Raw genomic sequence first — 24,617 nt, 5'->3', positions numbered from 1 at the left:
ACCAAACCCAAATGGGATGCTCCCAGGAATGAGTAAACAGGTCTTTGCAGGTGGAATTAAAAGCGCCGCTTCAGCATGAAAAGCTGCTCACTGACCCACAGGAGAGGAAATACTGGAATTTTCAAAGGACCTGCTGGTGTCTGAGTTTGCATGCCCGGGGGTTTGGGCAAGTATCAGCCTCAGGTCTTTAATCACAACCTGGCAACATGAAGCAATAAGCCACCATCATCACACACAGCAGCTGAGCTCCAAGCTGTGAGGTTTAAAGCTCAATTTCAAACCTCCCCAAAAAGCTCAGTCTAGGTGGGTTCTTGACACAAAATTTGGACCCCCCATGTGCCACATCTAAACTCGGGGCTGCTTGGTCTGTGTGAATCTCTAATGTGCATGAAAATCACAATGGCAATCACATGAGGGGAAACAGGTTATCCAAAAAACCATTTTTAACACTTCCCACGAAAAGGAACAGGAGGTTAAGGACTCAAAAACCATGAGATGTTCAGTTTTCAACCAACATTTGCACCAAATTCCATAAATGAGACAAACAGTCTGAGCACATCACATTCCCCTGGGGGCTGGGGGCCCCCCACTGCTGCTCAGAGCCAGGCTGCCAGGACCGGGTGCTGAAGCCCACAACCAAAGAGGAAGGGACAAAATCAGTGGGGAAGCCTTTGCTTTGTAAATTCAAAGGTCTCGGATGTTTTTACGGGACGTATGTTCAGCCCCTGCTGCCTCCCAGTTTGCAGACGGGGAGCGGGCAGAGCCCAGGCTCGCGCAGAGCTCCCAATCCCTCTGGGATGTTCTGCTCACGAGACGTCCGTTCACATAATCCAGCCTGCGGCGCACAAATCCACATCCTCTGTTCACCGACAGACGGGGAACTGGTTTGGACTCACAATTTTTTAACCCTTTTTACACTGGCCCAGCCTTCTCTGAGTCTCAGTTTAGGAGGGAGTAAGAGGTCCATGAATTAACATTGTCTGTGCCCTATTAGGTGAAGGCCTGAAGAAAAACGAAATCAGGAGAAAAAAAAACCAACCAAAAAAAACATAAAACAAAATCAAAAGCAAGTTGATTTCTCATGAAAGGGGCTGCACCACCAGGTTGTTCTACGGCTTGAGATTGAGATGAGATGGTAGCGAAGCAGGCGAAGTAAAGGCGGACACGTCACACAGCAACACAGCAGGAGAAGGTGGAGAGCAACAAGACCTGGAAGAAAACAAGGCTGGAAAATGAATGAACAGAAGAGGAAATTATATATCTGCATCTACATACAAAACAAAATCAAAATCATTCCAGTAATTCGTCATTGAAAAAGGGAGGAGAAAAATAAATCACTGCAACCAAATCACAGCCCCAAGGGTTAATATCATCTGGATTACAGGAAAGAATCATTTTTTTTCCCCATTAGCTCAACATTTCAGAGGCTACTGCTAGAGATCCTGGGGGGACGGGGAGGGGAAGGGCTCTCCTCTCCTCCCCACTGCGCCGAGGAGAGAGCTGCTCCCTCTGCCCAGCAGCTCTGTGCTGGCAAAACAAGGCTGCAGACGGGTACGAAGAAGCGATTTAAAAGCTGCGGTGCCGTTTAGTGCGTTCTCAACTACAAAGCTCGTCCCAAGGAGCTCCTCGGCCATGCAGGCTGTTAATCTTTTCCAGGCCACTAATCCCGAGCTGCACATCTCGGCTGTTAGGTGGAGGGGTGTGTGCGGTGGGAAGGAAAGCTATAAAGACCAGCACGAGCTATCGTTAAAGTGATTGTCTTTGATTGGAAGAAAGGGCTTGTTTTTATTGGATTCATTCATTATTTAGCAGCAAGAAAGACAGCGAGTGTCAGAAAAAGGAAGAGGCATTTCCCCAAAAGGTCTACAAAACAAAGAAGATGATAGTTTTACAAGAAAAAAAAATATACTTGGGAGAGCAGGCGCTCTTCCCTACGGGTAGAAGCAGCATTCAGAGCACAGCCTTACACCTCAAGAAGCTCCAGAGAAGGAATTTGAGAAAGAAAAGTCTTTGAAGCGATTTCAGGCAGCTCCAGTATTTATCGAGGCTAGAAATACCCCTCAGCCCCTGACCACGCTCCTACAGCAGATCCCGTAGACACCACAGCAGCCTCTTGCCAGTGTAAGCAGAACGTGGGGCCAACCGGGAAAGCCGGGGTTTTAGAGGCTGCATCCCTGGAAGTGTGTGAGAAAAGCCAAGTTGGCCAAGCAGAACTCCCAGTGCTCCCCGGGGAGCTGCGGGAGGGGGTAAGCCTGCAGCCACACACCCAGGGCAAGGGGCTCCAGGTCTCCACACCCCAAGGACCCCCCCCCCCCACCTTCCCGAGATGTGCCAGGATTTATCCCCGCAGCTCCAGAGCTCCGCTGGGATATGGGGACCAGCATCCAAGGTTGTCCCCGCAGCCCTCCCCACTGTGATTTTGTGCCACAAAACAGGCTTCAAAATTTATCCGTGGGGTTTCCAAAGAGCTGCCCCTGCTCCTTCAGCCTAAGGATGGGTCTGAGATGGGAGACCAGAGGCTCGACCTCTCAGGACACAGACCCTCTCCCCTAGCCCGGTTGGGCCCCCCTGCGCGGTGCTGGCAGCCCTGTCCTGCCGCATGCCAGCAGAGGGAACCCGCACGCCGCCGCTCTGCCACGCGTGCCAAAAGCGTGGGGATTATCTCCTGTTTTCTGATTCATGTTCCTGAGCAGCTGCGAGCTCAGACGTCTGCACGGGGCGTGGAGTCAGCGTCAGGTATAAATGGTCAACACGGAAAATTTCCAGCACAGTCTTGGACGTAAGTCATGTAATATCTCTTACTATAAAGAAACAGGACAAGCAGCCTGAAAAACAGCTTTATCTGGAGCTAAGCCCACAGTGTGTCACTCAGGATGCAGCACTGGGTACCTAGAATAATCCTGTTCCATCCATAGCTGACACTCACCCTGATTTACGGTGGGTAAATGGAAAATGGGAGGAAGAGCTGAAAATACCAACAGAATCAGAGCAAGTTTGTCTGGCTGCACTGAGAGAGGAAAGGCCGATGTGAAGGATGCCCGGCTGGCACCTATGGGGTGGGCATGTAGGCAAGCAATGGCAGGCAAGCGTCCCTGGATGTGTTAGTGGGTTACTGAGATTAGAAATGGTGTTAAACCCGGGGGAAAAAGCTGTCCCCACAGCATGGAAGGGAGTTTTTGCTCAACCTCAATCAGCACAGCCTGAGCTCAGAGAAAAATGAGAGGGATATGTGGACTAAGGAAACTCAAATTTCAAAAGCAGCCAAGCCAAGCTGAGCAGGGTGCTGGCGAATGTTAATTCTCTGGTGCGATGCTGGGCTGCCTCTCTGTGCTGTGCCAAGGCTGCCCCAGCTCCGGGACACACGGCCCCTCTACCCACACCACCTGCACCAGTCAATTCCCAGGTTACCAGAGGAGAAAGCAAACTGCCTGCGGAGCCCTCCCTGCTCCTGGCACGCTCCTCCAGCGCTGCGGGCTGCGATCCCGAAACCCTCTGGTAGGTGGGGACCCCCCTTGCCCTGCTCTCTGCCATCACCCCCCTGCCCGGGCTGAGCCCCGTGGGCAGCAAGCCCTCTGTGCCCGGGGCAGCGCCCGCTCCTCTCCCTACACCCACCCCGCTCCGATCGAGGCCCTGAGCTGACATAGGGGAATTTTTGCCAACACGGATAAAGCAATAAAAACCTGTTAACAGCCCCAGGAGCCCAGCTGGGCTGGGAAAAAAGCCTTTCCCTGGGAAAAGGCACCCGTCAGCAGGCAATGAGTGGGGCTGACATTAAAAAGGGACAGTGTCTGGCAGCAGCATCCTCTCCTGGGCCGCATTATCTGCCTGTAAATCTGCTCCTCCCTGTCCTCGGCTGGCACATCCCAGCTCGGTGCCGGATCCCAGTGCTGCACGATACCCCCGGGGCTGGAGCAAGGGACTGTGGGCACCGGAGGAACACGCTGTCCTCTGACACTGGGGCGGGCGCTGGCTGGGGTGTCCTGTGCAAGCAAACCCAGCGGGGACACGACCTCGCCCGCACCTGGGCCAACACGCTGCACCAGTTCAGCCTGCAAACCAGCAGCCACCAGCCTTTCCTCAGCCTCGTCCCCAGCCAGGGGACCTGTGTGGCACCCTTCTCCTCCCACCCAATTGCCGAAGCAGAGAAAGCCAAACCCAGGCTCTCCTCCTTTAGCCCCAGCCTGGCACTCGCTGCGCACGCTGCCGAGGCCGGGCTGGGTTTGGCATCCTCCTGCCAACCGGTGGCACCGGCACAAAGCTGTGCCGCCCTCCCCAGGCCTGCTCCCAGCTCTCAACGTGAGGAAGCCAGGCTGGAAAACAGTCCTTTAGGGGCTGGGAAGAAACAGAGGAGACGCGCCTGCTGAAACCGTGCGAGAGAGAACATGCCCGGAGGAAAACCAGGGCAAGACAATCAGACTGGCAGGCGGCCCTCTCGCCCGGGGCCCGTCTCCCGGTTTGCTCTGCTGCCCTCACAGCACAAACGCCTCTTTCCCAGGGCAAGTCGAGCCCGTCCTTCGCCTCGCCCGGGGAGCACCAAGCGTGCCAGCGTGCAGGCTCCCTCCCCGTCCTCCTCCGCACTAAGCTGTTTTGCAGCCCGCTGCGCCCTGCCTCGGCACTGCTCTCACCTCTCCTCTCCCAGATTAACGCCGTGACATTTTGAAACCTCTCTCAGCTCATTAGGCACTTACGTAAGGCTCCCGGGCTCTAACACCATTTAGAGAGCTAACCTAATTAACGGTGCCAGCTGCCAGCGTGTGCCGCGCCACGGAGGGGACGGGGAGGGTGGGCTCACTTGCAGATACAGTCACTGAGCATCACTCAGCTCAGCTGGCTGTCCCCAAAGCCTCCAGGCAAGGTGACACCTGTCTGCTGGCACTAAGGACATCCCACCGCCTGGTCGGTGCAGATGGGCACCCTGAAACCCAGGAGCACTGTAACACAAAGGGCTTCACCCAGCAAATACCGCCTGCTCCGTCCGGGACTGCAGCAGGGAGGAGCATGCAAGGAGGAGATGAGCCACTCATCCCTTACCTTCTCTCATTGCCAAAGAGCCGGGCCACTTCTTCTCTCCCAGGGCTACGGGCCCGGGTTCTCCGCTCTAGCCGCTTCCTCTCCACCTGGAAGGCCTCACGATTACTGATCCTAATGGCCTTGGGAACGTCGGCCAGGGTGGTGTACTGCCGGCTGGCTTTAAAAGAAAGGGGACGCCCCGATTTTTCAGCTCCCCTTCCTACATCTCTGTTGCTGGAGTCCTTGTGCATGGGGCAACTGCTCTTCGAGTCCAAGGAGTTCAGAGAGAAGCTGTGAATCATTCGGTCGCCTGATCGGGTACCTGGGGAAGGAAAGGGCTGGGCATGCTCCTGCGAGGGCGATTTGGGATAACTGTACCTGTTGTTCGGGGTGCTGGGGCTGGGTGGGCTCGGTGGGGGTGGCAGCTGCTGCTCTTCCAGCTTCGAGTCTTGCTTGGTCTTCTCCAAGGAAAAGTACCCGCTCTCGACACGCGTCTTCCGGCCACAGTCTATCCGGTCTCCGCTCATGGAGCTCTCATCTAAGGGACGGAAGAGTCACCACGCTTGGTTTCAAGACCGAGTTCTGCTTTTAACAAAAACCACCCTGATTCCACCCAGGATGGGAGCAGGAAATGAGAGGAGAGACGGTCTGGTCCCAAGCCCCATGCTGTGCCACCTCTTGCACCCTCAGCTTTTCCACCCTGACCACCCGTCACACCCATGGAGATGGTGGGATGGTCTGCAGGGAGCTGGGGATGCCGGTCCAACCCTTAGGTCAGGCTTGCACGGTTGAAAGACCTAAGCCTTCAAATGAAGAAATGGATGGCTGCGGCCACCACTCTGCACCCATTTCCTTCCCTGTCCTTCCCTGCCCGGCACTGACCACAGCTCTGCAGGCACAAGGCAATGGACACCTTGATCCTGGCAGCAGGGAGCAGGCAGAAAACATCCCCCATCCAAGCGGGCAGATAAAGGAAACGGCCGCAGCACGTGGGACCTGTCCCCAGCCCCGGCAGGAAGAGTCCCCAGCCCCTATTGTCCCAGGGAGAACAATGCTGCGGCTCCGGCACCTTCCAGGGACCCATTAGGGAGACCAAACGTAAACAGGGGCTGTAGGAGAAAGAGGTGCTCAGGGCTTGGCAGCCCTGACAGCTGGGCTGAGCGCAGCGTGGCCCCACACCCTCCGGGTGCCCCACGCGGGGATGCGGAGGGGCTAGAAAAAGCATTTTGCCCCTCATTTTCCCCCCAGCACAAGGGCAACATCGCCTGCGAGGCCAGGCAGCCCTGTCTCCCTGCTGGGGCAGGACTGAGCCCCACGCTGTGTGGTTTTCCAGCATGTGATGTTAATTTTTTCCTTCCTGAACTCCAGACCGTAAGGTCTTACTCAGGTCCCCGCACAACACAGCGGGGACGGAGGCTGCCTCCCCCTCCTCGCTGGGATGCTCCGGGAACCAAACCCATGGAAAACTTTTCCCTGTACAGTGGTTTTTTTGCCAGTTCAGCTGCCCAAACCAGGTCATCACAGTGTCACACCAGTGCTGGGACACCCATCCCTCACCTTCCTTGCTGTCCAGCACGGGATCCTTCAGGGAGCTGGCAGCCCCAGCTTGGCCTTGCACAGGGCTCTGCGCCGGGCTGATGCCGCTGCCCCCGTCCGCTTGGTCTTTGCCCCTCATTTCTTCCTGCCAAAGCGTGGACTTGGTGGCAGGGACCTTCTCCGCACTGGGGATGTTGCTGCTGGTCACGGCCATCTTAGCAGGACCAGGCTCCTAAAGAGAACGGGGGAGACAGCAGGGTTAGAGGGGTTTGCCCCAGCTCCGCACCCAGGGTCCCCATGGGGCTGCCCCCGGAGGCGTGGGTCCCACGTGGCTTGGGTGCTGCCCGTGACGCATGACACGACAGGACGGGGACAGGGATGGCGACAGGGCTGCTCAGCCATGTGCCACCACCACAGTCCCAACGGGACAAGCTCCCAGGTGACACCCCGCCCCAGGGCAGCAGCTCTTCCCAAAAGCCTCCCGGTGCACGCACGGGGCTGTGCACCCAAATTCACGTGCAACGCTGCAGACCCCGCAGAGAAACGGGTCTGTCAGGTCCTGACTCATGGGGAACCTGGAAATGCTCCCCTCACCTCTGCCAACACACAGTTTGGGGTGACAGTGCATCCTCTGTGATTGATGCAAATAAATGCAGCATCCCCCATTTCCCTCTGCATATCCCCAGTCCTTCTCCATGTCCCCGGTCCTTCTCCATGTCCCTGGTCCTTCTCCATGCCCTCGGCCCTTCTCCATGCCCTCGGCCCTTCTCCGTGTCCTCAGTCCTTCTGCTCATCCCCTGTCCCTCCGTGGGCTGGCTCTGCCTTTCACAAATACAGACCAACACCAGGCTTCTCTCCTGGGTCCCATCTGCCAGGACTGAATTTTCTCAGTGTTATAACTAACATCCAAAAAAAAAATCAAGCTAAAGGACACGGGATGGAGAAGAAAATTAATTCCCTGTCACCAGAAGCTGTGCTGCTTGCCACAGCTGGTTTGCTACGGGCCACTGATAAAAAGAATAAAACCCAGCCAGCGCTGTGCTCCTCCCAGGTGCTTTGGTTACCTAAAAGGCCACTGCTTTTAAAAAGGAAATACAACACCGTGTTGAGCTTCGTGCTATGTTAAAACAATCCTCATCATCTTAAATGCTTCTCCAGCTAATGAGGGGCTCTGGAGTCCATCAGATGATGATGCCACCTTGGTGGCCGCAGCCCGGGCAGCCCAGGTTTGGTGCACGCTCCAGAAGGGGCAGCAGCTTTCACAGCTCGTTTAGGATTTGGCTTTGTTCGCTAGCAGATGTTTTGCTGTTGTCATATTCAGCTTCTGCATTAGTAGATTATTTTCCTTAAAGCCACCGATAAATCAATGACAATTAACCCCTCTCCAAAGTCTTCAGATTGTGGGAAGTTTCCCGGCTGCTTGGTCCCTTTCCACGGAGCAGGGGGAATCCACGGGCTGGGGACACGCTGCAAAGAGCATCCCCTTCGTCCCCCCTCCCACGTCAGCAGAGCCACCGGTGGGTTTTAGCCCCACATCTCCAAATGGGCATTTGCTGGGGACCTCCCAGGGAGCGGGTCCTGGCTCCCTGCACCACCACAACGAGCAGCAAATGACCTCAATTTTTGAAAAAAAACAAAAAAACAAAAAAACCCTTGGAAATTTCACTCTAAAGGAATGCAGTGTTGGAGGTAAACGATCCAGAGTTCACGGGCACCCTGCTCGAGGGGATGCTGCGGGTCGGACCAGACGATCTCCAAGGGCCCTTCCAACCTCACCCACTCTCTCATTCGTTCAGCTGAAAGCCTAAAGCTAATCACCAGCTCAGGATATGTATTTTTATATATTCCTTACACACACCCCCATATAATTATTTGTAGATACTTCCTTAATTAGACAGCGATATGAGGGCCAAAAAGCAGTCTAGAAGCAAGCAGAGAAATTAACTCTTTGTCGCCCAGAGGTACAAACAGCTCCAAAAAGGACCAAAATCGACAAAACCAGCCTCCCATTGCACTAAGTATGTCCAAGCTTCCCCGAGCCTGTGCAAACCCATCCTGCAACAGAAGGTAATGCCTCAAACCCCCGATTTCAGCCCTGAATCCTATCTCAGTTTCCCCAGGACAGCAGGCAGGCAAAGGCAGCAAGCCCAGTCTCTCCCACTGCCTGCACCGCTCTGCCGGAGCGTGGCAAAAGCTGCAGGAGAAACCTGCCCTTTTTCCCCTTAAGACCACGACCTGCTTGCAAAGCAAAGGTGAAAACACCTCTAGGATTGCACGCAACAACTCCTGTCCAAAGATCTGCAGCTGGAGCGATATTCCAGCTTCGCCTGCATTGCTCCCCCCCCGGTGATTTTGCAGGGGGAAGATGCAAAGTGATGGGGGGAGCTGAAAATGGCCCTGACGCCCCAGGAGCACCTGGCTGCAGCCAAGCTCTGCTGTAGCCCAGACAGGAAAAAACTACGTGGGACTGAGAAAAAGCAGAAATATCCACTGTTTTTAATTTTTTTTTTAAATCACAAAGGTGTCCATCCCTCCCCGAGCAGCTCTCAGACACGATCTGCTGCCGGATCAGCGGGCAGCCGTCTTTAGAAAGAAATCAAGCTTTCTCCGCCGGCGCACAGAGAGCGAGCTGAACAGCAGCCAACTTCAGGAGAAGCCATTTCACAGAGGGGGGATTTGGTGCTGATTTTCTCCCTAGCATCCTCTCTCCTTTCCCAGACGAGACTCCTGCATCGGCACGATTCCAGAGAGGGAGGAAAGATGCTGCTTCTGCCTTTGCAGGTTGCTCGTGAGCGCCCGACATGGCGCAGCATCCATCTGGCAGCAGGTACCACACGGAGGTTGGTTTTACAAAAGTGAATTTGAGTCTTTTTCTGGTGCCATGGGGCCGGGAGTGATGGCATGGAGAGGGCGGAAGGAGGGTAGCAAGTGGGATAGAGCTCAGGGTGGTCCCCCCCAAGCCAAGACAGGGAAAGTGCCACCAAGCTCCATGCTCACCCCATCCCCAAGCACCTGGGGAGCTCGTCTGCCCACGGGGAGCCAGCATCCTTCCCACACTTGCTTCCCTTATTTGGTGCTCAGGAGCTCCGATCCTGTACGGTTTCCAAGAAGTTGCCATGGTGATGAAATGTAACCCAGAATGATGTTTTTCTGGCTCTGCGTCCCTTCTCCTCTCCACCCCGTCCCCCTCTTGAACCCACCCCGGGTTTAGTGTTGCTCCAGGGATGGGGTGAGCATCCCTGCTCTGCTGCATCAGCTCGTTGGAGTGCCCTAAATGTGGCAGCCCCCTCCCTGGGGCCTGAGGATGGGCAACTCATAACACGTCAGCTCTTGGCCATGAAGGGAGGAGGCATCTCCCCTGGAGCATCACCAGAGCCAGCACTCGAGGGGCTGTGATGACCCCAGCCCTTGGCAGGGGGTGGCTCAGACTTCCAGCTTGGTGTGCAAAAAAGCATCATTTTCCCCCCCAATTTTCCATTGCCCAGAACCTCTTTGTCCGGTGGAGTGGTGGAAACTTGATTCAACCAAACGCCATACAAAACCCACCCGTGGCCCAGTTTGCACCAGGACCACTCTGGGGACTTCATCAAAGGGAACCTGAAAACCAGGGGGGCTCAGGGGAGCCCTGATGCTGTTTTCAGTCCCTCAGTGCCACAGCCCAGCTCGGCCGGAGGAGCCCTCCCAGCCGGTCCCCCGCAGCGGTGGGACGCGCGCCCGGAGGTCAGGCAGCCTCAGGGACGCGGCTGTTCTCAGCCCCGGCGAGGGACGAGGGTGGCCTCGGGGTCGCGTTCCCCATCTGTGGGATTCTCCCCCACTCCGGCCACGCGGGAGCCCGGCAGGAACGAGTGAGTCACGGCCGGCCCCGCTTTTTACCATTTATAGTCAAAGTGAGCACGAAGCCACCGCCGGGTCCCTGGAGAGCCCAGCTCCGGCCCCCGGAGCTCCCAGCCTGGCCCTGGCCTTTAGTATTTTCCTTTCATTCCCGTTATCTCTGGGGTCATCTCAAAGGGGGTAACTGAAGCCTGATGGAATTTCATCCTGTTTCTGCCGAAACGGCCCGTGAACAGCCAGCACCTCTCCCCGGTTCCCCACGGGACCACACGGCTCCTGGGACAGCGTGTGCAGGGCTGGTGCCACAAGACAGCACCCGAGGGGTGAAACGTGGCCCCAAAGCAGCCAGGAAAGCAGCAGCAGCAGCGTGTGACCCTGGGAAGTGATGACCAGGAATTAATTCACGCCGTCTTGCTGCCCTGGCTCGCCCCAGCTCTCGCCCTCCACGCAGGCAGCATCAGAGGGCTGGTTTGTGGGGGATCTTCCCTGGGAGCAGAGCAATGCCATGGCCCTAAGAGGGAGGAAGGGGATCGGGTGACAGTGTGTGTCCCCCTGGGGTTACCTGGGGAGTTGGGGGCTCTACCTTCCTCTTCTTCTTCTGATTCTGCTTGTTTGTCCTCGGATAGACTATCAGCATCTCCAGCCACCTGCAGGCAGAGAAAGTGAAAGGTGAGGACGGAGCGACGCTCGCGTTCCAGGCTGCGCACCCCAAAGCTGCTCCCCCCCACGCATTTCACCCCTAACCCCAGCCTTCCCCTTCCAGGGTTTGTAACTTGGCCATAAGCACAACCCCGAGCTGGAGGCACACAGAGCTCAGCTTCTCCAGCCTGGTCAGGGTCAACGTGGTAAATCGTACCCAGAAATCATCCCAACCAGCTCCTGGGGGAAACATGAGGCAGGACAGGAGGGGAGGAGGGGTGACCCCCGGGTGTTTTGGCTCAAACCCCACTCACTACAAGAGCGAGGCTATGGCCAAGGCTGACATGGGACAGGGATTCAAGGATCCTGAAAGACAGCCGAGAGGGACAGAGCCTCCAGCAGGACCGTCCCCCTTGAGCGATGCCAACACCCACACACCGCACACAAAGCGCTTTTGTCCAAGAAAGAGCAGCACGAACTTGGCGTTGAGAAGTCCAGCCCCTGCACAAGTTGCTTGTTTGGGGGACCCTCCTGTGCCCTCCCACGGTGACCTGACGCCCTGCCCCTGCATCTCTGTGAACTCCACGAGGATCTGTGGACCGCTGGGCAACAGTCCTGCTTCAGATGTCCCTGCTGCCCTCTCCTGTTGCCCCCACTTCGCACGCTGCTGCTGTCAAGTGTTTCGAGATGACCACATCAAGCAGGTTTTGGTTAAGCAGTAAATGCCAGAAGCATGCAACGAACGTAAAACAAATTCTCCCCCAGCCGGGGAAATCTTCCTGTCGCGCTGCAACTGCAAATGAAACCCGCCTGGCTCGGACCCAGAGCGAGACCGTTCTGGGATGATTAATGCGTGCAGTCAGGAGCAAACGCGCTGCTTCAAAATCCAGCGCCGGGCCAATAAACAATAAATCAGCCCCACCTTGCTCTGCAATGCCTCTCCCTCCCGCGCGGCGGGCAGGACCGGCAACAAAAGGCTGAGCTGTGAACCGGAGCGTGGGGAGAGGGAGAGGAGAGCAGGGCATGGGGGGTGGCCGTGTTTGGGGGCACAGCCGTGGCTCCTGGCGTGGCTGGAGGAGAGGAGCTGGCTCCCCCATGTCACCATTCCCCCATGTCTCTGCACCCTGGCTCCACAGACCCTGCAAGCCCACCACTATTAGGGAAGTTTCAACGCATGAAAACACCTATCTGATCAAAATCCCAAGCTCTTGGTAGAAAAATGCCTATTTCAACCAGTATGTACCAGAATAGGGGGGAGTCACAACCAAAGAAAACGTTTGGAAACAGAAATCACCTCAACAGAAAGCGCTGACTCTGCTGCCAGGGCGCAGGCAGGCGGGAGATCCCTTCAACCTTCTGCTCTAGTTTCAAACGTCAACAAATTTTGGGAGGGAGGCACCAAGCTCCAGCCATCCCACGTGGGAAGCGCTCGCAGGTGAGCAGCAGCATCGTCACCGCCCATCGCTGCGTGCCGGCAGCTCGGCTCTCCCCTGGCTCTGCACCCTCACTAGCGCTGGCTTCAACGCAAGCCGGCACGTGAGCGATGGATGGATGGGGATGTTTCTAGGTCACCATCCAATATCTGGAGTTGGGGAATCTACCACGATTTGCTCATTTTAGTGGCCTCATCTTTAGCATTGCTCAGCAACTGCATCCCAGCAGCAGCTGCTCCTATGAACGATGGTATTTTCATCGTCCTCGGAGGTCAGATGCTCTGCTGGGACCAGGGGGGTGGGCTCCATCCGTCCCCTCTGCCAGGCTGCCTACGGGGAGTGAGCGGGGCGAGGTGGGCGCTGAGAAGGTGAGTCTGGATGGGGACGGGGTAAATGCAGAGTGGGCGGCCCCAGGAGGCCACGTCTGCCCAGGATGGACGAGGACCAGAGGGCATATGGTGCTCAGGGTCAGCCACACCAGCCCCAGGACTACAGGACCTGCCACTGGTGTGGGGACAGGACCACACATCAGATGCTGTCCTAAAAGCACCACGGGGTCACCCCAGCACCCATCGGCTCCAGGGGTCTGCCAGGCAGGGGAGGGCAAAGGAACCCCATCCCTGCCAAAAAGGCAGAGAAGAGCGGAGCTGACCAGGAGGCAGCAGCTACACCCGGCCCCCAGGACTGTCCCTGCAGCAGGCTGTGATCGTCACCCGGGGATCAGCCTGGGTACACACTGCAACAGCACCCAGCCCTGGGCAAGGTCCTACCCACACTCCTCTTCCTCCCAGCTAAGGGAAGAGCCCCGCTGCGGCTCGGCCCCAGACCTACACTCACCCGCTGATGATCTCCTTGTTCTCGGCCCGGATGAAGTGCTCCTTCTCCGGCGTCAGGATGCACAAGGAGAATTTCTGCCCTGTCCGGCTCTCCCCGTCCACCACATCCGTGCACTGGTTCATGTTGATGGTGCCCTGCGGGAGCGTTGTCGGCTGCGAGGGGAGGGAGAAAGGAGTAACGATTAAGGAGAGAAGAGCAGATGAGTGCAGAGTTGAGCCCTAACACTTCTCCTCGTGGACACCAGGATCCTGCACACCTAGGTGCTCTGCCCACGAGTGCTCAGACCCATCCGTGTGCCGTGCCACACAAATCCCTGTGCCACACACCCGGGGACACAGACCAGCAGCCACGACTCCTGCCAGCCCAGTCCAGCCCAGCCCACTGCTGCCAGCAAGATGCTTCTCTTATGCCAAACACCCAGGGAGGATGGCTGCCCCGCTGCAGCACAGGGACATCAAGGCAGCGAGTGGGTGGCTTTGGGTTTGCAGCTGCAAACCACCTGGGGTGGTGGGGTGGCACTTGGGGACGGGGGTGGCAAAGCAGCAAGGCCCCGCTGCCCTCAGGGCAGGATGGCTCAGGCACTACAGACACACACCAGGTTTTTCCTGTTAAAGTGAACAAAACCTGGAGGTTGCCAGGGAGGGATCGCAGCATGGAAGGGACCTTGTTTGTCTGATGGGCTTTGCAAACACAGTGTCACCTCCTGGCCCTCTTGCTCCAAGCAGACACAGTGGAGTGGGACAGGCAGTGGCGCCCCTGGACCGAGGGGATGCAGAGGGACCCAGAGGGGTGTCAGCAGTGACGAGAGCTGACAGATCCATCTGGAGCGGCGCTGGCTCATCTGATTACAGCGCAGCCACCCGCTCCCACTGCATGGCACCCACAGCTCTCCCTCTCCGAGCAGCAACGCCATGTCTCCTCGATCCTCAGCCTGCCTGTGCCCCACCAGGCTCGGTGACACTGGCGTCCCCCCCACATCCCAGCGTGAACCCACACCTGGGGCATAAATGACCAGGCAGAGGGACCTCTCGGAGCTGCCAACGGCACTGAAGGAGCACCTAAAGCAACTTGTGGCCACCTCCTCGCCCTGCCAAAGTCTCCTTGCACCCTCCAGATGGCCAGGTCAACAGGGAGACAGATTTTTGGCAGATGCTGTTAAGATTTCTACCATGGAAACCAGCTCCCCTGCCAGTAAAACCCCTCCAAAAGCAGCCTGCACCATGCAAAGACAGAACAACTGGGGAGAGCTCGATGGCACCAGCCTACGACCCCAGAAAATTCAGATTAGCCCCCCGGGGCTGCCCGTTTACCCATCTGTGGGCTGCGGGAAATAGCCCCCTTCCCTTGGAAAAGGGCTTCCCCTGCAGCTCTGTCCCTGGGCAGGAGCATCCTACGACAGCCCAGGGGTGGCACAGAGCCGTCACGGGTGTTGCAGCACCAGTGCCCAGCACGGGCACACAAATGGGACCAGTCATACATCAGGGACACGAAAACCTCCTCTGTTCCTTCATGGAAACCAGCCTGAGCATCCACAAACCCCACGGGATGCAGGGAGGGAGGGGAAGCCGAGCCCAGACCCCGAGCACGGCACATGCACAGCCACCGCGGGCAGTCGGCTCCTAAGAGGATTTTTTGTCTTAGACAACAAAAATAAAACCTCGCTTTCCGGGAGCTATAAAAACCCAACGGAAAAACTTTCTCCTGCTCCAAGTAGAGTCTTAGAAACGTCTTTGTCTCGCTGGCCTTCAGCACAGCCAAGGCCTCCAGGACCGTAAGGTCTGGGTCCAACCCCCTTCCCCACCCAGAGCATTTTTGCACCAGGGAACGCAACCAGGACGGGAGGGAAAAAAGGGGATGACGGCTGCTCCAGGAGGGAGCCCCAGTCCCTCACGGGGACCCTGCGCCACTCGTCCCTCTTGCCACAGGCACCCCTCGACTCCCTGGAAGGCCCCACAGGGATTTGGCAGGGAGCTGGAACAGAAGGAGAAGAGGAGACGACAAAGCCCGCCTGCTCTCCTCCCTCTTTAACCCCACGGCAGCGTTCAGGGCGGCTTCCCCCGCTGCTCACACCCAGCCCCGACCCAAGCGTGCCCGGAGCGGAGGAGCCGGTTTGGGGCCCCCACGCCACTGGGCTGGCCCTGTGAAGTGGTTTTGCTGCACACCCCTCCTTGCGAGGGTGAACGTTGGCATCTCGCACAGCCTGACGCATGGGTCCCCGTCCACCACCGCGCCTCCGAACGGGGACACCAGGAGAGGGGCTGCGAGCAAAGCTGGGATGGCACCCCTCGTACCTGCAGCCAGGGACAGGATGGGCACCAGGGACGAGCCCTCCACCCCGCAGCAGCAGCTAAAACCTGATGGACCAGCAGCCTCAGTCACTCAGGACGTAAATTCCTTCACACCATTTATTTCCTCCCTTGGAGGCAGCGCAGGCACTTTGAAGCGGAGCGAAATGCAAGTGGTGCCAGGTGGAAACGCGCGTGGCACACACACCAACTCCACCGAGGAAAAGGACGGGGCTCAGACAGCCCCGCGCCCCGGGAGCACCTCAGAAACGGCTGGGGATCCCCATCGGAGGGGACGGCGATGGCACACGGCTGCTCTCCCCAAGGAACCAGGAGAACAGGGACAGCCCTCGTGTGCCGGAGCTGCGGGGCGGTGGTGTGGGAGCAGGGGAGATGGGAGAGGCTCTGCAGCACGGGACAAGGACACACGGACCCCTTCCCCGCCTCTGCGCACCCTGTTCTGCACTGGGGGGTTCTTCAGGGCTGGGGATCCCTGGGGGAGGATGAGCAGAGCTGGTCCCCGGGCTGGTCCCAGGCCAGGTGAGGACTGCGTGGCTCCGGCAGTTGGAAGGGAATAAATAAATGCCAACGCAGGGAGGTGTTACAGGGCAGAGACGCCAAAACAATAACAAGGCTGGGACTTCAACCAGCCCTTTGAAGAGCAGATGCTTTGATACAAGGTCGAACTCAGCATCAAACCCCGGGGCCACAGGGAGGCTTCGCGTCCAGGTGAGGCAGGAGTGGACGCTCAGGCTCAGCGCCGGCTCTGGTCCTGCAAGCACAGCAGGGTGCACCAGCAGAAGACACTGTTACGGGCACCACCACGAGCAGCAGCTCTCCTTGGTGCCACCGAAGGCCTCCAGCCCAGCGAGCAGCCCCCGGAGCAGCCCCACGCCATGTGCCGGCGCGGGGAAGGCAGCACCCACACCATATGAGCAGCTACAGCTCTCCACGCTGCCAGTATCAGCAGAGGAACCGGAGCCAAGAAACAATCGCGTTGCTGTTTCCCTCTGGTATGACAGATCCATATTTACACACACACACGTGCTCGCAGCGTCTCCCTCCACGCTACACAAAGCCTATAGTACGCTCTCCTCCTCCTCCTCTCCCTTCCTGGGAGAGCACGCCGTGCTCTCCACAACCACAGCCCCAGCAGCCTCTGGACGAGATGCAGGGACATTTGGATGGATGCTCTTAGGATGCAGAGCCCAGCAACTGCAGCATCCCCCACCTTGGACAGTGGAAAGGAGGGAAAGAAGGAATGGGGACCTCTTACAAGCCCGAAGGAAGAAATCCCAAGCGGGGCATTACTGGGGAGACCCAGGTGCTGTGGCAGGAGGATGCACGGTGCTGGATGCTCTGTGGGCCGTGAACTCCCAGGCGCAGGGGCTGATGCTGTAAGTCAACAGGGTTTATCTGCAAGAGTCCCTCATTTCCATATGGTTTTGCAGGGCTGAGGTAGAAATACAGGATTATCTAGACTCAAAAATTTCTGATTTTTCTGCAAGTACCTTCCCCATCATTTCTAACGTGTGCATTGTAGGAGCTTGATCCAGAATACAATAGAGCTTCGCTGAGGAACCGTACACAAGATGTTTTCTGAGCAGGTAACCCCGTGGTCAAGCTCCCGAGGAGCATCTCTGCCACGGCCTTGGTGGGACACGGCCAATGCCCATGCCGTTCTCCAGGGCTATTACACAACGTGGGTTGATGAAATCTGGAACACAACCTTTAAAGAAAGGCGATGGGGCAGCGGGGAGGAGGAAACCAAACAAAAGGGACATTTTACTTTCTGCCAAGAACCAGGAGGGGAAGAAAAAAAAAAACCAACCCACAACCATTTGTCTATCTCGCATGGCGGGCTGGTTGCCTTGGCACCGGGGCCGGGCCATCCCATCCCGGGGGGGAGATCGTGGCTCTGCCGTCCCAACGCTGCACGGGAAGGGCTCAGGCTCTGTCCCGGCTCTGCCCCGGCTCCCAGCGCTGCCCCGGAGCAGCAGCGAGCCTGCGGCACCTGGGGAAGACACATCCACGCTGCCTCCATAAACGCTTCTTGACAGATGTTAAATCTCCAAGCTAAAATATTCATGAGGGTGGCTGCCGGCTGCTCGTTCGCAGCACTCCTGGGTACTCCGCAAAGGCAGCTGCAGTGTTTGCTACAAGCTTCACCCATCCCCGGTGCCCCGGCTCGGCCGATCGCTGTGCTCGAGGCAGGATGCAGGCAGGACCTTGGCCAGGCTGTGGCATGGGAGGGAGCAAGACTCCGCTGCCCCATCGCCACGGGCGCATCAGGGCAACGTGGAGACAACCATGCCCTGGGCGAGGGCAGCAGCGTGGCACAGGGAGCCCACGCCAGCGCCGCTCCACCATTCCCACCCCAAGGCCATCAGCGAGAAAGCATCAACTTCTTGAAGAGTCACAGGGACTCCCTTTTCAGCCGTGCAAGGCTACACACAGCCTCCCTAAATCCCAGCTGGGGATGCACCCTGCACGCACTGGGGCTGGCTCTGCTGGGTGCTGCTGCCAGGGTGCTCGGGCTGCCGGTGCCGGTGGGGCGGCCACGGGGTGCCCCGAGCTGCCCAGGCGCCAGGCGAGCGGGGCTGGCACAGCAGCCAGGCTTTAATGAGTGTTTTAGGCTTCCTGCCACCAAGCACGAGGCTATCGATACGGCCACAATGCGACCGGAGCTCTGCGGTCGGCAGATTTTATTACCCTTATAGATCATCTAACAGGCTGAGCACCCTGGATTTATTAAGTTAGACAAAAGCTCTTGAAAACGACCTCTGCGGGCTCTGCAAAAGGATGGGCTGGAGCAGTCACCCACCAAAGGGGAGCAGAAGGTTGTGCTCCTCCATCCCACACCTCCCTGCAAGCAGAAGCGCTCCCCCATCCCCCTGGCAGCTCCCTGCTCTCCCTGTGCCACCCAAGCAGGAGGCAGGGATCTGTTCTCGGCCACCTGAGCTCCCCTTTCCCACCTGCAGCCTGTCTGTATCAGCAGCTACTGCTCAGTGAAGCCACTGAGAAACCTCTGGCTTGCTCAGGCCATGCACCAGGCAATAGAATCACAGAGTCGTTTTGGTTGGAAAGGACCTTTAAGATCATCAAGTCCAACCATTAACCCAACACTACCAAGTCCACCATTAAACCATGACCCTAAGCACCACATCTACTCATCTTTTAAATCCCTCCAGGGATGGTGACTCCACCACTGCTCTGGGCAGCCTGTTCCAGTGCTTGACAACCCTTTTGGTGAAGAAATTTTTCCTGATCTCCAATCTAAACCTCCCCTGGCACAACTTGAGGCCGTTTCCTCTCGTCCTATCACTGGCTACCTGGGAGAAGAGACCGACCCCACCTCACCACAACCTCCTTTCAGGTAGTTGAAACTAGAAAAGCAGGTTTTTATGGTGGGCAAGGGAATGCAATGGAGGTATCAAGCCACACCTCGTGCCCCTGTGCAAGAAACGGGAAGAACCCCCCAAATCTCACTGCTGTACGGAGTGATATTCGCCAGCCAGCCAGAAGCCGCCCTGTGCCACCGCAAGGAGGGGACAGGACACCTGCCCCGGTGCGCAGCCAGCGATGCAGAAACACCCTCCTGGCTGCACCAATGCCATAACATTTTCCCCAGCCCCAGCACACCTTTCCCCACCGTTGGTCCCTGCTTGTTCATCACAGGCATCGACAACCGGCTCCTGAAATTTGTTTTGCCAGAGGAGCAAAACCCAGGTGGGTTCCAGGTCACCCACCCCAAGGAACCAGCTGGGGAGGTGGGCTGGGAGGATGGGTTAGCAAGCCCCACGCACGCCTGTCCCTGCAGGCCGGGCCTCTGTAGAGCCCTCCCAAGCCTCTACCAGGAGATAAAACAACATCAGCTCCACTTTCGCCAGGGGGAAGGAATTTTCTTCCCCGGGAGCAGTCTGGGGAGGGGGCGAAGCGCAGGAGCTGGGCAGGAGAGTTCAGCCAGGGGCCACTTTTAAGCAGAGTCGGTGTTTACATCCACAGACAGCGAGTCTAAACACTGAGCGAGGCCGGGAGCTGCCCGCGAGCTCCTCTCCCACCCCATGCCACCCCAGCGAGGCACGGGCAGCACCCATCCTGGGGGTGCCCAGGCAGCAGGTTTGGGGCCACACGTCCCATCCGCAGCCCCGTCCCCATGGGCACCCATCCGGGGAGCGTGCGCCGGAGCGGAGCGAGCCCGGCCGGGGCTGCACAGAGGATGGAGCCGGCTCCTCCTGGCCTTATATGGCCATTTTCACGCTGCTCTTGCAGCTCCCAGCTGCTCCCCACCCCAAAGCGGGGTCGGGAGCTGGCAGCCAGCGCCTAGCCTGCCTCCTTCCTGTTAACCTCTTTCCTGCTGAACGGCCTCCGAGGGGTCCCTGCACGACAGGGGCGGCTGCACCCTGCTCCGACACAACCGCCCGCGCTGGGCAGGGACGGTCAGCAAACCCGGTGATGGTCACCACGTGGGTGCAACCTCCCTCGGCGCTGGGGTCCGACCCTCTGGGTCCTCGGCAGCATCCCCAAATCCAGGGAGCCCTTCAGGGCAGCTTGCACCCATGCACACGCACGGTCCGCGTCCAACGCTGCTGGAGGGGAAGAGGGACAGAAGATGCAGAGAACATCGGCACCATCACAGGAACAAGAGCAAGGTCCACCAGGATGGGGTTCGAGGGGTCACACCGAGCCACCATCTCAGCTCTTTGGGGACCAAAGCAAAAGCATTAAACAAAGAGCTTCGAGCAGCCGCTCAACCCATATTCCAGCTCTTTGGGGACCAAAGGCACTTGCCAGGCCCGCCATGCTGAAGGCACCATCTCACAGCCCTGCAAACCCAGGAGTTACTCTTCCCTCTTGCTCTCTGGGATTTAAATGCATTTAAAATGCAAAATGTCCTCCTCCCCTCCTAGGAGAGGGGTGGGAGGAATACACGATAACAGATCCGACCCCATCTGCTCGCAGCTGCCAGCATGGCATCCTCCCCGCTCCCCGACGCGCAGGCACAACAGCTACCCAGCCAAATGGGAAGCAAATTATCTGCAGCATTCAAGCGAGTTGTCATGGTAATCAGCCTGATGGCAAAAGCCCAGCGAGACCATGCACCAGGACGGTAGACGCAGTGAAGGACTGGAGCTTGGTGCAGGGACCATGCCAGGCGAGTTGCCTGGAGAGGGAAACGCAATCCTTTGGGGGTGGGAAGGAAAGGCAGGCTTCATTTGCATCTTGATATCTGAATTTTAAATTGCACTGTTCCAAATTGGCCTTGTCAATTGTATTATCCACCCCCTCGGTGTAGGAGACGAGTCCCAGGTGGTCTCTGCACAGCACGCTGCCAGGCACACACGTGCAGGCGCTCACCACCACCTCCCTGCGCGCCAGCTTGCCCATCCCTCCCCAGAAGCAAAGGGCTTCACTGAAACATCAGAATCCACATCCCCACATCAGGACTTGTAAGCTCACCCGCACACAGAGATGGTCACAGACACGGTGATGCCAACTCTGGAAACAGCTCAGGAGGTGGAAAGCTTGGATCGAGGCAGGATGATCTCCACCCACGCTGGCCAGCCACCCAAGCCCTGTTCAACCGCAGCTGGACCTGGATTTCTGCTTCATGGGGGTGAGGGAAACAGCTTGAGCATCTGCCTGGGCATCAGCTGTGCTGGAAAGCTGAGGCCAAACCAAGGGCCCAGGATGGCCCCACTAACCAGTCACACCAGGACTGACTCTCCAGAGACCTTTCACTTTTGAGCCTAGAGTTGGGTAGAAAAACTGGTGAGAGGAGCAATGCCCTCGCTCAGGATCATTACGGTAGCTACAAAAAGGTGTGAAAGACATCTAAGTGTCTTGAGAAAAACCTTAGGAAATGAACCCAGGGCAAAGCTCCCTCACTGCTCGATTTTGGAGCCGGTCTTCTTGCAAAGTGGGACAATAACTGCAGCTGATGTGGGCTTCAACGTTAGTTACAGCACCAAGTGCTGCTGGGATGACTCCCAAGGTCTTCTGTTCAGCACTGCTCCGACCTAGGGGCAACTCCCACCATGGCCAAGGGCCACCCAAGGTGCCACCACCCTCGCAGCATGGAGGTGTGCTGCAGAGTGCACAGAAACCAGGCACTGGCTGAGATGTACGAGGCCACCCCACTGCATCTGGCACCCAAAATCAGACCATGTGGAGAGACTTGGGAAGATCCAGACTAGATATCTGGGAGGAGAGAAGGGGCTTTGGAGGGAGCTGCTGCTTTTGTCTGCTCTGAACCGTCAAGGATGGGCATGGCCAAGGTAAGAACCATCCAAGGAAAGCAGCAAATTAAAATCAAAGCCCTGCACCTCCCTAAGTGAATCCATCTCCCCTCCAGCCTAGAGGGCAAGGAGGGACAGGTCTCCTGGTCTCCAGCCAACCCACAACCTTTCCTGCAAACGCACCCGAGCAGAGGAATCGGAGCAAACACTCAGCAACAGACCGAGGCACCAGCACCGTCACAGCCATGCGAAGCCACCTCCGACAGCCATCGTCTTGCGCTCTGGACAATCTAAGGCCCCGCACTACGCCAGCTCAGGAAGCACAGTGAACCACACACAGAGCAAGGTGAAATATGGCAAGTGCTTCCCACAATAAAAGAGTAAATAAAATGGCAAGAGATTTCCCAGTGTCTCAGTAGAAGAAAAAGAAAAGAAAAAGCTTTCAGTTCCATATGAACCAGAAACTTTCATTTTTTCACTAAAACACAAAAGAAGGAAAGCATCACCTGCCAAGAGACAAAGTCAGTAGAAGCCTCTCAGCAAAACTCTGCTGAACACTCCCACAAGACATAGGGTTAGACCCACTCAAGCCAACTCCATCCAGCCAGCTGACCCAATGCTGTACCACCAGGGCCACAGCTGTGGTTTCTCCCCAGTTTGGCTTCTTTTGGGCTCAGCTGGACCAAAAATTTGCTGGGCAGATTTTGTTTTACACTGGGTAAAGGCAATTTGTGGTCAACACTCTTCCCACCCCACCGTGCGGACACAGGGCACCCCGCGCCACGCCAGTTACATCCCCACGCTGCGTATCTGCTGCGGGAGCCATGCACTACAGTGCTGCTGCTGTGGTGGGGTTTCCCCCAAGCCCCCACCTTCACCCCCGAGGACTGTCAATACAGCATCTTGCACCACCACCTCAGACAGGGTGAGGACAACCCTGGGGATCGGCAGCACCAGATCCGCCGGAGGCTCGGGCAACTCCCACGGGCGCAGATGCTTTAGTGGAAGTTCTTGAATCCGGCCAAATTAGCCTGGAAATCTCATTACTCCCCAGCCCTGCTCTTACAAGCTTTGCAGAGCTTCCTGCTGGGCTGGGAATACCAGGCAGCTGGGCTCCCAGGGCGCTCGGGGGTCTGCAGCTGGAGGTGCGAGGGTCAACGCAAGCAGAAGAGGTTGGGCTGGGTTGGCCAACCAAGCAGCAGCCACATCCTGCACCCCACGCCCCAACCCTACTGAAAACCCCATACCTGCTCTGCTCTGCGTTGTTCCCAGCAGCTTCCAGACAAGCGTGGACTCTGTAGACCTTCCCAAAAGCCGAGGTGGCAGCTGGGGAGTGTTTTCCCACTGACTGGCACAAAATGGGAGGCTTTTTGGCCAAGAAAGGCAGCTCCAAAGAGAAAAGCTCCCAACAGGCACACACCTGGCAACAATTCGAGCTGGGCTTCACTGCCACGTGCAAGGTGTGGTGGAGGTGCTGATGCAGACAGCAAAGACCCGTCCCAGCCAGGCAGGCACTGCTGGGCTGGGGCTGGTTGAAAGGCAGGCAGCACCCCGGGGAAGAGCACTTTGACAGCCGTGGGACAGCCAGGGACAAAGGCTGGGAATAACACCCCGAGCTGTCGGAGCCAACCCCATGTCCCAGGGGAGCAGCGTTTTCTCCCTAAACCTGCTGCTCCCATCTGTGCTCCCGCACTTGCGCAGGAGTTCAGGGAGAGGAGCAAGTTCACGGCCGGGAGCTGCTCCCGGGAGCACTCCCACTACCTCTCCTGTGGCAGCAGCTGTTCGGTCCCAGTGGAGAGGAACAATCTGGGGCTGGTGCACCCAAGGGGAACGAGCCCGAGGTGGTTTCTCCATCCCCTGTGCCTGGGATGATGGACTTCACCCTCCACCAGCATTGGCCTGTGCATGGCATTAACCACCCATGCAAGCAAAACACATTGTGTCCTCTTCCTCCCCACATCTGCTCCATCCATAATCCTCGCTGTCCCTCCCCTAACGGGAAAGCAGCCAGAAAAGTGAATCAAAACCCTAATTATATCCCAGCAGCTCCCAGGCGATCTGCTGTGACTTTATCGATGTGGTTACAATATGGTTGATGAAATGAGGAGGAAAGAGCCAAGGCTGGATGTGCTCCACAAACCCAGCCTTCCTCCCCAGCCGCAGCATCACAACGGGTGGAAATCCCATGCGAGCTCAGGGTGCTGCCAGGACATGCCCAAAAACCAACCTGTGCGCCCATCCCCGCCGTCTCCTCTCCCCAGGGACCCCATCACCCACAGCAAAGGCAACGCTGCAAGCGTCACCGTATGGGGACCGGGAGGAGAGCAGTGACAACCACAGGTCACAGCAGGAGAGCAGCCCACGGCCTCGCTGCGGGTCCCCAGGGCACTGTTTGACCATAAAATCACGGAGAGTCACATCTACGGCACCTGGAGCCACAGTATCCGTGGCGCGGGGCGTGCGAGAGCAGGGACCTCTTCTCCCGGGCAACTAGTGATAGGACAAGAGGACACAGCCTCAAGCTTTGCCAGGGGAAGTTCAGGTTGGACATTAGGAAGCATTTCTTCTCAGCAAGGGTCATTAGCCATTGGAAGGGGCTGCCCAGGGAGGTGGTGGAGTCACCATCTCTGGAGGGGTTTAAGAAAAGCCTGGACATGGCACTTAGTGCCCTGGTCTAGTTGCCATGGTGGTGTCAGGGCAATGGTTGGACTCGATGATCCCAGAGGGCTCTTCCAACCTGGTTGATTCTGTGATTCTGTGACCCCCAGAGCCACGTCCCCACGGTGAGGGGTGCAATGGCAGCAGAG

At 57.5% G+C, this 24,617-nt stretch overlaps 1 protein-coding gene across 3 annotated transcripts in view; it reads right to left on the bottom strand.

Moving 5' to 3' along the window:
* Positions 1-24,617, bottom strand: part of MPRIP (myosin phosphatase Rho interacting protein) — a 78,486-nt gene that overhangs the window by 30,181 nt on the left and 23,688 nt on the right. For 2 of the 3 annotated variants that reach the window (XM_068422234.1, XM_068422236.1), the window contains exons 4-7: positions 13,287-13,438; positions 10,940-11,024; positions 6,568-6,778; positions 5,389-5,548 (exon numbers count right to left, since the gene is read on the bottom strand). In XM_068422234.1, the coding sequence (XP_068278335.1) occupies positions 5,389-5,548; positions 6,568-6,778; positions 10,940-11,024; positions 13,287-13,438 (608 nt within the window). Of the gene's footprint in view, positions 1-5,031; positions 5,549-6,567; positions 6,779-10,939; positions 11,025-13,286; positions 13,439-24,617 lie in introns of all 3 variants that reach the window. The other variant, XM_068422235.1, reaches the window with a different exon arrangement.

This window comes from Nyctibius grandis, chromosome Z (genome assembly GCF_013368605.1).
Source record: "Nyctibius grandis isolate bNycGra1 chromosome Z, bNycGra1.pri, whole genome shotgun sequence".
Classification (NCBI taxonomy): domain Eukaryota; kingdom Metazoa; phylum Chordata; class Aves; order Nyctibiiformes; family Nyctibiidae; genus Nyctibius; species Nyctibius grandis.
This window is presented reverse-complemented; position numbering and strand designations above follow the sequence as displayed.